Source organism: Muscardinus avellanarius, assembly GCF_963383645.1.
Source record: "Muscardinus avellanarius genome assembly, chromosome: X".
NCBI lineage: Eukaryota > Metazoa > Chordata > Mammalia > Rodentia > Gliridae > Muscardinus > Muscardinus avellanarius.
Window position 1 is genome coordinate 99126163 of NC_137792.1, and position 11254 is coordinate 99137416.

Below are 11254 nucleotides of genomic sequence, written 5' to 3' on the forward strand. Positions count from 1 at the left end.
AAAATAAAATTTTTGCAGGGAAGCAATTTATATCACGAATTGCAGATTATAATGTCTTGTGGAGAAAAGAGATGTTCAATCAAGGCCAGATACCTTTGTTATGGTACTAGGAATGGAAGCCAGGGTCATTCTACCTCTGAATTACACTTCCGGCCCTCTTTTTTAATTTTTAAAAACGGTTGCCTAAGCTGACCTTGAACCTGTGATCCTTCTGTCTCAGTCTCTGAAGTACTAGAATTATGGATGTGAGAACTTGCAATCCTCCTATCTCTGAATCCTAAATACTGGGATTACATGCATGTGCCACAGTACCTGGCTCCCAGCTACATTTGTAAACATTAAAACATAGGAAAATAGGAGAGTTGTGACCAGCTTTCTATATAGTGAGTCCTTGCATTTCAAGACGTATGCACCATTGTACAAAGAGTAACGTTCAGAAAATTAAGGAAACATTAATACCCAAATCCCTAAATGCAAAGCAAATAGCAAGTCTGGCAGCAAATCAACTCATATACAGTATACTACTTTGCAACACTATCCAGAAGAACTAAACTAGACCATCTATTCCTTAGTTTAAAATAAGAGGATTACTATGATGATAAAAATTAAAAATGTAATTATTCCTTGCTCTTCAACTTTACTTCTTTACATGAGAGTAAGGAAAAAAAAAAAAACAAGATCATAGACTTGAGTTGAAAGAGTAATGGAGACTGAAAAACAACAAAGGTTTATTTCTTAGGTCCCTTTAATTTTCTACCTCAGGTTGTCTTCTGGTATAGATGAAGTTATTGCTCTTGAACAACCTTTTTCTTGTTGCTAAGGACATCATATCTTGTTTTCAACTGCAAGTAAATGAATCTGGGAATATTCGCTGTATCCCAACAACTGTCATCATTTGCTTTTGTACTATCACATTCCTCCCACTTAAAATGTCTTCCCCCTTCTCCCCACCAAAACACCTCCTAGATATTGTTAGTTCTCATCGATGGATGATTTAATTAAAAAACAACAATCCAATTTTGGTTTTGGCAAGATGCGCCACAGATGCCACACTGGAATTCTGACATTAGTACAGCATTATTCTTTTTTGAAGTGCTACAGATTGAGCCCAGGGCTTCATACATGTTGGCAAGTGTTCTACCACTGAGTTATAACCCTAGTCCTACCTATTGTTATTCATCACTGTGTTTAGGAAATATTTATTTATTTTATTTTATTTTTGGTACAGGAGATGGAACTCGGGGACATTCTACCTCTGAGCTACACCCCCAGCCTCCACACCTTTCTTTGGTTTTTGTTTTGAATCAGAGTTTTGCTAAATTGCGAAGATTTAAGGTGGTGAGGCTGGCCTAGAACTGGACATCCTTTTGTCTCAGCCTCCAAAGTATAAGGGAGAATAGTTATTAGGATTATAGACAAGCACCACCATATCTGGTTATGTGTATCTTTTAATAGGACTACCGATAAATATACATTATAGCAGAGCTGGCCTTGAAAAACTGCTTTGGATATTTATAATACTTCCTTATCCATGAAGATTTATAAGCCCAAAACCCAGGCTGAGGTTATTACTGACTACCCCAATAAAAATATATATGTTTACTCATTTATCAATGTCTGTTCCATTGGATTATAAACTCTGCAAGGGTACAAACTATTTGTTCTATTCAGTATGTATACCCAACACCCAGGATACTGGCCAGCCACCACTCCATTTCTCTGTATCCAGTTAAAGCAAAATTCCTAGAATTACCTTTATTTTCTCTCTTCCCAAATAGGTGCTTGTCTCATATATAGTAGTCCCTCTAGTTTCTGAACATAAGATACCTTAAGAGGCCTTCCTAGATCAATGAATTTAAATGCCAAATCCCTCCCCTCTCTATCACAATATCTTTTTTATCCTTCATATTGTGTATCACATCTAGTTATATTATATAGTATTTATTTGACTTCCTCCATTAGAATGGCGACTGTATGGGAATAAAGATTTTGTTTCCTTCATTGTTTTATCTCCAGCATGGAAAACAGTGCTTGGTTTTTAGACAGCATTTAGCAAATACCTGTTGAATGAATGGAATGTATATATCACATTTAGGATTTTGTATCACCTTCTGCCCTCATATAGTAGTGGCAAAAGTTAGAAAACTGGGCATATTTTAACATAAAGGTGATATAAAATCTATGTCATAGCTATATAGTAATATGGAAAACATACTAATATATTTAATGCTTTTCTGCTTATCTTATAACCATAGTTCTTCCATAATTGTCCACAAGTAGTATGAGGCTTTCACCAGTTGAACAGTTATTGCTTTATTTTTATTTAATTGTTAGTACTGGCGATTGAACCCAGGGGCATTCTACTTTGGAGACACACCCAAGACCTTTTTAGTTTGGGCTCTGAAGGACAGTCTAGTTAAGTTGTTGAGAATCTTATGTTGATGAAGTTGGTCTTGAATCTGTGATCCTTCTGTCTCAGCCTCCCAAGTACTGGGATTACAGGCATGCGCCACTATGCCTGGCTGTATAGTTATTTCTTCTTCAAGTAATATGTCTTGAAAAATACTACTAAGGTAACCAATGTATTCTCCATTACCATTCAATAAGATAAGTAATGCTTATATCTATAGAAGTAGTATTTAAGAACTTCTAGGTTTAGGGCAGTAATGAATAAAAAAGACATGCTGTCATGGAAAATTATTCTAATTCTTGTGCATTGTGCTGATAAGAAACTATAAATGCAAAATCATTATTATACCAAATTTTCTCATTGATTAACTTTCAGTGTTTCACTTTTGCAGTAGTAAAATTGCATCTTGGACATACTCAATGCTACCACTTCCAAGTCAAATTTCATATACAACACGGGAAAACTAATTACTAGAGACAATGCATGCGGGCGTGCACGTGCACACACAGACACACACACACACACAGCGTCCTTTCATCTTCCAGCTCAAAATGGCATTTAAGACTTTTCTCTTTCCCTAATATATAAATAAAGCCGGTGAAGGTGGCTCACCCTGTAATCCCATTACTTGGGAAGCTAACACAGTAGAAACATGGGTTCAAGGCCAGCCCCAGTAACATATTGAGGCTCTCAGCGACCTAGTGAGATCTTGTTTCAAAACAAAACAAAAAAGGAGCTGGGGGCATAGCTCAGAGGTAGAATTCCCTTGGATTCAATCCCCATTACCCTCCGATTATAAACATACATACATACATACATACATACGTACACACATACATACGTACATGAATGGCAAATGTCTAATAGTTCCTTGCAGGTTTCAAAACTCATTTTACCCATATAACAATGCTCTGAGCTGGAGAAGATACCTATTATCCTCATTTTACAATTGAGGAAACTAAGCTTTTACAAAACCATTAGTCAGCTTTTCATTGCTATGACCCAAACACCTGACATATATCATTTAAAGGAGGAAGGATTCTTTTTGCTCATGGTTTCAGAGGTTTCCGTATATGGTCAGCTGGCTCATGGAAGGGCAAGGTAGACAAAAGCTGCTCATCTCATCCAGGAAATAGAGAAAAGAGGGGAGAAAAGAGAATGAGACAGGAGGGAGGGAGGAGAAAGGAGCTGGACACTGAAAAATACCCTTCTAGGGCAGACCCCAAGTGATCTACTTCCTCCTACTAGACCCCACCTCTTACAGTTTCTGTTATCTCCCACCTCCCAAAAGACTTCTTAAATTATTACTCCATCAAATGGATGAATACACTGATAAGGTCAGAGCCTTAGTGATTCTGTCATTTCCTAAAAGCTCCACTTCTGAATACTGGTGACCAAACCTTGAACACATGAGTCTTTGTTGGACATTTCATAACTAAACCATAATACAGATGAAAAAGACCATAAAATATTAAAGAATCAGTGAAGATAAAAGAAATATATAATACAACTGGGGGTGTAGCTCAGAGGTAGAATGTCCCTAAGTTCCACCCCCAGTCACCCTAAAAAACAAATACAGGGTTAATATGTATAAATGTAGTCACTAGATTTGGTGGTACATTTGTACATTTATGGATGTTGGCTAATAGTTGGATTATTAAAAAAAATTCCTAGGAGCAATATATAAGATTGGGTAAATCACACTATATTTCCCTCCATCGTTTCTCAAAATCTCTATAAGGCTGCCTTTTCTCATTTAAATGAATCTTTAAAAGTATTTTTCTAAACTTGATTTCACAGAGATCAAGATGTTCCAGCAAGGGACGAGAGCATGCAGTATGATAGCCTCTCCCTAGCTCTGTGGAATTCTTTGTAATAAGTCAGAAATGATAATTAATTTACAATGTATGTGTGTGTATGAAAGAGAGTGTGTGTGTGTTTGGGGGTGGCAGATCCTTCTCTATTTAAAATGAAATGTTTTACTAAATATTTGAGCAACAAGTATTATATAAGATGGTTCCTTTGCAAACACGGAATGCAGGGATATTTTCTTTTTTCTTTTTTCTTTTCTTTTTTTTTTTTTGGCGGGTCTGGGGATGGAATCCAGAGGCATTTGACCTCTGAGCTACACCCCCTGCCCTATTTTTTATTCTTTATTTTGAAACTGGGTCTCACTGAGTTGCAGAGGGCCTCACTAAGTAGCTGAGGCTGTCCACGAACCGGGATCCTCTGGTCTCAGCCGCCCAAATGCTGGGATTACAAGCGTGCGCCACCACGCCCGGCAGATATATAGCTGATTTCAAACATTTTTAAATGAAAAGCTCACTTCAAACGTCATCATGTTCTAGTTTCTATCGATGATTTAATTTCAAAATAATGGTACTACGATGCAAGAGGACAGAAGGAAACAGAATATATCTAAGAACTGTTTATTTTAATAAGTATTTTTTGGTGGTACTGGGGTTCCTGGAAACCCTTCTACCTCCGGGTACACTTCCAGACCTATTTTATTATTATACTTTTTTATTTGGAAACAGGGTCTCTTAAGCCAGAGAGGCTGGCTTTGAACCTGCGTGATCCTCCTGTCTCCTCCTCTCAAGCACTTGGATTATAAACATGCGCCACCACACCCGGCTATTTTAATAAGTTTTATTTTATATTTTTTGGTGGCACTGGGGATGGAACCCTTCTACCTCCGGGCTACACTTCCAGACCTATTTTTTATATTTTATTTGGAAACAGGGAGCCTGCTTGATCCTTCTGTCTCTGCCTCCCAAGCATGCGCCACCACAACCAGCTACTTCATATTTTTTTCTATACCTCTAAATAACAAAACCTACTGAGGGTGCTTATCAATCCAGCATTCCAGAACAAACTAAGTTAAAGACTACTTAAATTTTCAGATATTATTGAAGTCCAATGCATTAGATACCTAAAAGAATGTGACCCTTGCCGTGGCTCCCATCAGCCAAACAGAGCAAATTTTGATTTGTGCTTAATAAGCTAACTGTGCATAAATTATTTTTAATTATATGAACTAGGTGCTAAATTTAGGTGCCATAGAAAATTCATTACCCTTATGAACCAGGATAAGCAAAAAATAACATAAGGTAACTGTAAAATTCCAGAGGGGCAAATCACTTCTAATCTGCAAAACAAACTTATATATTAAAAAAAATCCACCAAAAAAAATCTACACTGCTGTGAGACAGGACTATCAAGTAAATAGGCAAATGGTCAGTATTCTAACTTCATCAAGAACATACCTTAAATAATTACATTGCTGGTGGCGATTGCTAATTATCACATGGCAAAGAAATGAAATCTTAAAGAAAATGTAATCATTAACATTTTAGGTGGTCATTATCTTTTCTTCACTAAACAAAATGGATAAACTAAGCTTATAAAGGGATAACACATAATACTAACTTTGTGTGTGTGTGTGTGTGTGTGTGTGTGTGTGTGTGTGTGTGTTATTAGTCATTGAATTCAGGGGCATTTTGCCTCCAAGCTACATTCCCAGCCCTACAGAGTCTCATTGAGTTGCAAAGGGCCTCACTAAGTAGTAGCTGAGGCTGTCCACGAACACTACCTTCCTGTCTCAGTCCCCCAAATGCTGGGATTACAAGCATGCACCACCATGCCTGGCTTTATTTTTATTTTGAAGAGGTTGATAAGAGTCTCACTACTTGCTTAGGCTGTCCTCAAATCTGCACTCCTCCTGTGTCAGTCTCCCAAGTACTGGAAGTATAGGATTACTATAATTACTATGCTGATCTAATATTAACTTTAGGCAAACAAAATGGACACAGGCAAGCAAATGCTGGCATAGAGTCTTGTGAGAGAGAATATAAATATGGATTCATGGTAAAGCATGGCAAAGTATTTGGCTTCATAATTTATAGTAGGAATGCAGTAAATGAACAGCCATTAAAATCAGCATATGCTTTTGCTCTGGGAAAAAAAGAACCCAATAAATTTTCTCATCCCTTCTGATCCATTTTGTTTAATTGACATGGTCTTATAATGGTAGCTCTTGTGGTAATTTGGGCATCTTGTCAACACCATGGATAAAGCAATCACACAAAGATACAACTGAATCTCAAAGTCAATGGGGCTATCACTAATCACAACATAAATGTATGTTAAAATTATTGGCTTATTTCTTCAGAAAAATGACCTCTTATTCTAGAAATATGGAACTGGTAGAAGGGGTAGGTGGAACAGAAAGAAGAAATAAGTATAATTGTTCCATGCTTTAATATTGCATGTCAAATGAAAAAACCAAACAGAAAATCAGGAGTGATTACACTAAATACACTGACTAGAAAAAGGTTGATTCTCAAAAATTTTACTTCCCACTGGGCGTGGTGGCACACACTTATAATCCCAGCGCTTGGGAGGCAGAGACAGAAGGATCACGCAGGTTCGAAGCCAGCAGCGCTGGCTTAAGAGACCCTGTTTCCAAGTAAAAATATAAAAAAATAGGTCTGGGAGTGTAGCCTGGAGGTAGAAGGGTTTCCAGGAACCCCAGTACTACCAAAAAAAAAATTTACTTACCTACTAATTTTCATAAACACAGCTGTGTGTCTGGTATAGTAGTTTACACCTGCAATCCCAGTACATGGAAGGCTAAGACAGGAGGATCACACGTTTGAGGACAGCCTCAACAACATAGATAATCTCAGCAACCTAGTGAAATCCTGTTTTAAAACAAAAAATAAAATAGGGCCGGGGGTGTGGCTAAGGGGTAGAATGCTTCTGGTCTCAATTCCCAGTACCAGAAAAGAAAAAAGAAAAGAAAAAGAAAACACAAAAGTGAAATATACTTCTTTGTTATATGTAGGTAGAAGCACCAGTAAAAATCCTGGTCAAACCTGGGTGTGGTGGCACATGCTTGTAATCCCAGCATTTAGGAGGCTGAGATAGGATTGAGGTTTGTAGACAGCCTCAGCTACTACTTAGTGAGGCCTTCTGCAACTCAGTGAGACCCTGTTTCAAAAAAAGAATAAAAAATAGGACTGGGGGTATAGCTCAGAGGCAGAACACCCCTAGGTCCCATTCCCAGTACTACCAAAAAAAAAAAAAAATCCTGGTCAAGTGAAATTCTGGGGAATCAAAATAGTAAAAGACTATTTCTAAAGCTATACCATTGGGCTATAAGATCTATTTTAAAGATACTCTGTAGGCTGTGGTGGTATACACCTGCAATACTAGTAGTTGGGAGGCTCAGACAGAAGGATTATAGATTCAAAGCCAGCCTCAGCAACTTAGCAAGACACAGATTTTTTTGGGGGAAAAATAACTGGGGATTTGAAGGCATGCTCCCTCCAAGCTATACTCCCAGAACTTTTAAAATGTTATGATGAAAAGGGCCTCTCTAAGTTACTGACGCTGGCCTTGTACTTATGATCTTCCTGTCTCAGCATCTCTGCAAGATGCTGTTTCAAAATCAAAAATTAAAAAAGAGCGCTGGAGATGTAGCTCAGAGATAGAATGCCCCTGGATCAATCTTAGTACCAACCAACCAAACAAAAAACTCCAGGAAATAATTCGTCATCATTGTAACAGCATACATTGATTTGCTGCCTATTATCTTTCATTTTATCCTCTCAACTCTGTGAGGTAGGCACCATTTTACAGACGAGGAAAACCAGTGTCACCTCCTCCATGAATCTTCACCCAATTTTCAGTCATTTGGTTCTAATTATAATTTGCCTTGTTTACTCATAGGTCTTCCTCCTCTCCTACTCTACCATCCTGCCTTTATGATTTTGAGCACTTCAAAGGCAGAGAACAGAATCTTAATTGGTTTTATATCCAAATATTCTTTGTGGCACAGAGTAGTCCCTTAAGGCTTAGTAAATTAAAGTATTTGTCTAGCCAGGCATCCTGCCTCACATCTGTAATCCTATCGACCAGGGAAAGAGGTTGAAGAATAAGCATGATAAATTTGAGACCAGCCAAGGCAACTTAGTGAGACCCTGTCTTAAAAATAGAAAATAAAAGATCTGGGTGTGTAGCTCAGTGGTAGAATGTCCCTAGATTCAATTCCCAGTACCAAAAGGGATTTTTTTTTTTTTGCAGTATGTGGGATGAAACCCAGGGGCACTATATCTCCTCGCCACACTCCCAGCGGTATATTTTATTATTTATTTTTAAACAGGATCTCACTAAATTGCAGAGAGCCTCACTAAGCAGCTGAGACTGGCCAGGAACCGAGATCCTCCTGTCTCCGCTTCCTAAGTACTACGATTACACGCCCAGCTAAAAAACATTTTTCTGCAAAATGTTCATAGGTGTGGTGGCACACACCTGTAATCCCAGTACTGGGGAGACTGAGACAAAAGGATTGCAGGTTTAGAGACCAGCATCAGCAACTCAGTGAGGCCTTCAGCAACTTAGACCCTGTTTCAAAGTAAATAATAAAAAGAGCTGGGATGTGGTTAAGAGGTAGGATGATACTCCTAGGTTCAGTCCCCAGCGCGGGCGCACCCCCCCCCCACACTTAACAAATAGCCACTAATAAGCAAAAGATGACGATGGGACTAAAGTCATGGTGTCGCCATTAAGCCTGGCCCAACACTGCAAGGTCACAATACCAAACCAGAAATTATCCCGAAAAAGAGCTCTCATCTCTCCAACGTCCAAAAGTTTAAATGCCTCTGCCAAATACGAATGATCTCAAAATAACACTTTGGAATATTTAAACACCTGTCCAAGGGGCAGCACTTAATTTTTTTAAATCTAAGAATGGGGATCAGAAGAGTTCAATTTCGTTTGTTGAATTGGTTTAGTTTAGAATCGCGGATTTGAAAGAAGGGACAGCGCCAAATACTTGAGAGAAATGTATTTAGACGCTGTGATAGTCCAAGAGGAGCTCCCAAGGGTGGAAAACTTGAAGACAAACTAAAAGATGCTAAATCGGGAGAGGTAAACAGTTCTGAGAGCGATGCCTCGACCTCTTCAGACATCAACCGCAGCTTCAGACTCGATCTGTCATTAGAAGCTTCCGTCTCAGAATGTGATCGAGTTGTCTAGTCTCATTTCTGCGTCCCCATCCCCCCCCCCCAAACACACTCCTCAGGGTGGTGATTATCCGTATAGGTCTTGTGAAAAAAGTTCAGCCCACAACTGCCAACCGGTCCCTAATCACCAGGCAAAAATGCGACCTGTATGACTCCAACTCTCTCCATCAGCCCCCTCCCCCATAGGAAGCGACTGGGCAGGTGCCCGATTCCTCCTTTGCCTCCCGAAGAACCGCTCCTCCCTTATCCTGTCCCACCCACAAAGCAACTGCTGGAGCGGTGCACCCTTTTCAGGACAGCACCCTTCTCAGTGGCAGTGGTGGCAGGAGCAGAACCCCAGTCCCCCCGCCCAAGGTTTAAAGGATTGGGCATCTGATAGCAATGGGTAACTGTTCTCCCTGCTACTGTTTAAGTACTTGCCAGTGAACACAGCCCCCAAGCAGATGGGGCTGGAGGCGGCTTACCTGTGAGTCCCCCTCCGCCTTCCTCCCCGTAGCCTCGACGCCTTTGCAGCACAAAGTAGTCGTTGGACCTTTCCATCAGCCACAGCTTCAGCGCATTTTTCAGGAGCACTTCCTCGGGCTTCAGCCACATCGCGAAGAACTTTGTGCTGCTCTGGAGCGGCGACCTATTTGCCCTCCTCACCTCGCCCGCAACCCGGCTTTCCCTCAATCTCTCCTCCCACCAAATCTCCCCCAGGCGGCAGTGGCTCAGGTTCAGGTTTTCCTCACTTCCCCCAACCCTCCCTTCTCTCCCACGTAGGCAGCCTGATTGCCAATTCCCTCCCACAGTGCTACCGCCCGACAGAGAAACAGTCCCGCTTCTTCGCCTCCTGGGAGTTGTAGTTTCCAAATCGCATTTCTGTACTCATGCGACCATACTGCAGGACTACGTTTCCCACAATGCGCTGGGGTTAGAACTGGGTGGGAGACGCTTTCAAAGCGGGTCCCGCCACCAGTTAAGTGTTATTTGCCTGGCTAAAGTTTAATGCAGCTTTTAATAAAGTTTTCCGAATTTCGGAGCAATGGCCGATTTTGGGAAGCAGCGGTAACAGCAACTAATGTCAAATTAGCGCAAAGTCCTGTGTATTATGTAGTTTCAGCTGATCCCTACAGAAGTCTTGCGAAGTACACCTTCGCCACTTTCCACGTTAATAAATGAAAGCCTTAACGAATGAAGAGACTTATCCAAAGTCACACAGTCAGTAACATGACGATGCCTTGTCTAAATCCACAGTTCTTTCCTGGACTGAGCTCCATCTGCTTGTGTATTAAGAATATAAAATATCCAGAAGCCACACATTTTCCTCACTTGCAACTTTCCCTTTCCTCATTGCTGCCCTATTTATTAAACAACTATATGTAATAAGCCATAGAAAATTTATAGTGCAGTTTTCCTCTTTGGAATCTAAGCAATTTATGACGTATTTTCTTTCGCTACTTTAAGAAAAAAAACAACCCAAAAGCACCCTTTCCAAGCAGCCTTTGTCTCTTGGTGTCTTGGCAATGACACACAGCTGCTTAAACACTATGGTGAATGAGGTCAGCACTTTGCATGACAGGGCTGTGAAGAATTCAGGGCTTTTATTTATTAGGGTAACTTAGTACCCCGGAGTTAAAGAGTGCACTAAAAGTGGAAATAGAAGGAAGGAGTTGGGAGGCAATATATAAACAAGGATACTTGGCAAGATGTTTTGAGAAGGAAGCCTCAAGGCCATATGACTAAAAAAACAATGGGTGGGGCAAACTCAGCTGCCAAGTCCAGGAGCCAAGGAACTCTGCCTCAGGGAGTGTCTCCTTCATAACCCTCCCTAGAT

At 40.1% G+C, this 11254-nt stretch overlaps 1 protein-coding gene across 1 annotated transcript in view; it reads right to left on the reverse strand.

Moving 5' to 3' along the window:
- TBC1D8B (TBC1 domain family member 8B) overlaps positions 1–10032 on the reverse strand; it is a gene marked incomplete at both ends in the record, with an annotated part of 77834 nt that extends 67802 nt beyond the window's left edge. Inside the window, one exon of the mRNA XM_080719406.1 lies at positions 9903–10032. Within this exon, the coding sequence (XP_080575532.1) occupies positions 9903–10032 (130 nt within the window). The remainder of the gene's footprint in view (positions 1–9902) is intronic.
- Positions 10033–11254: the final 1222 nt, after the last annotated feature.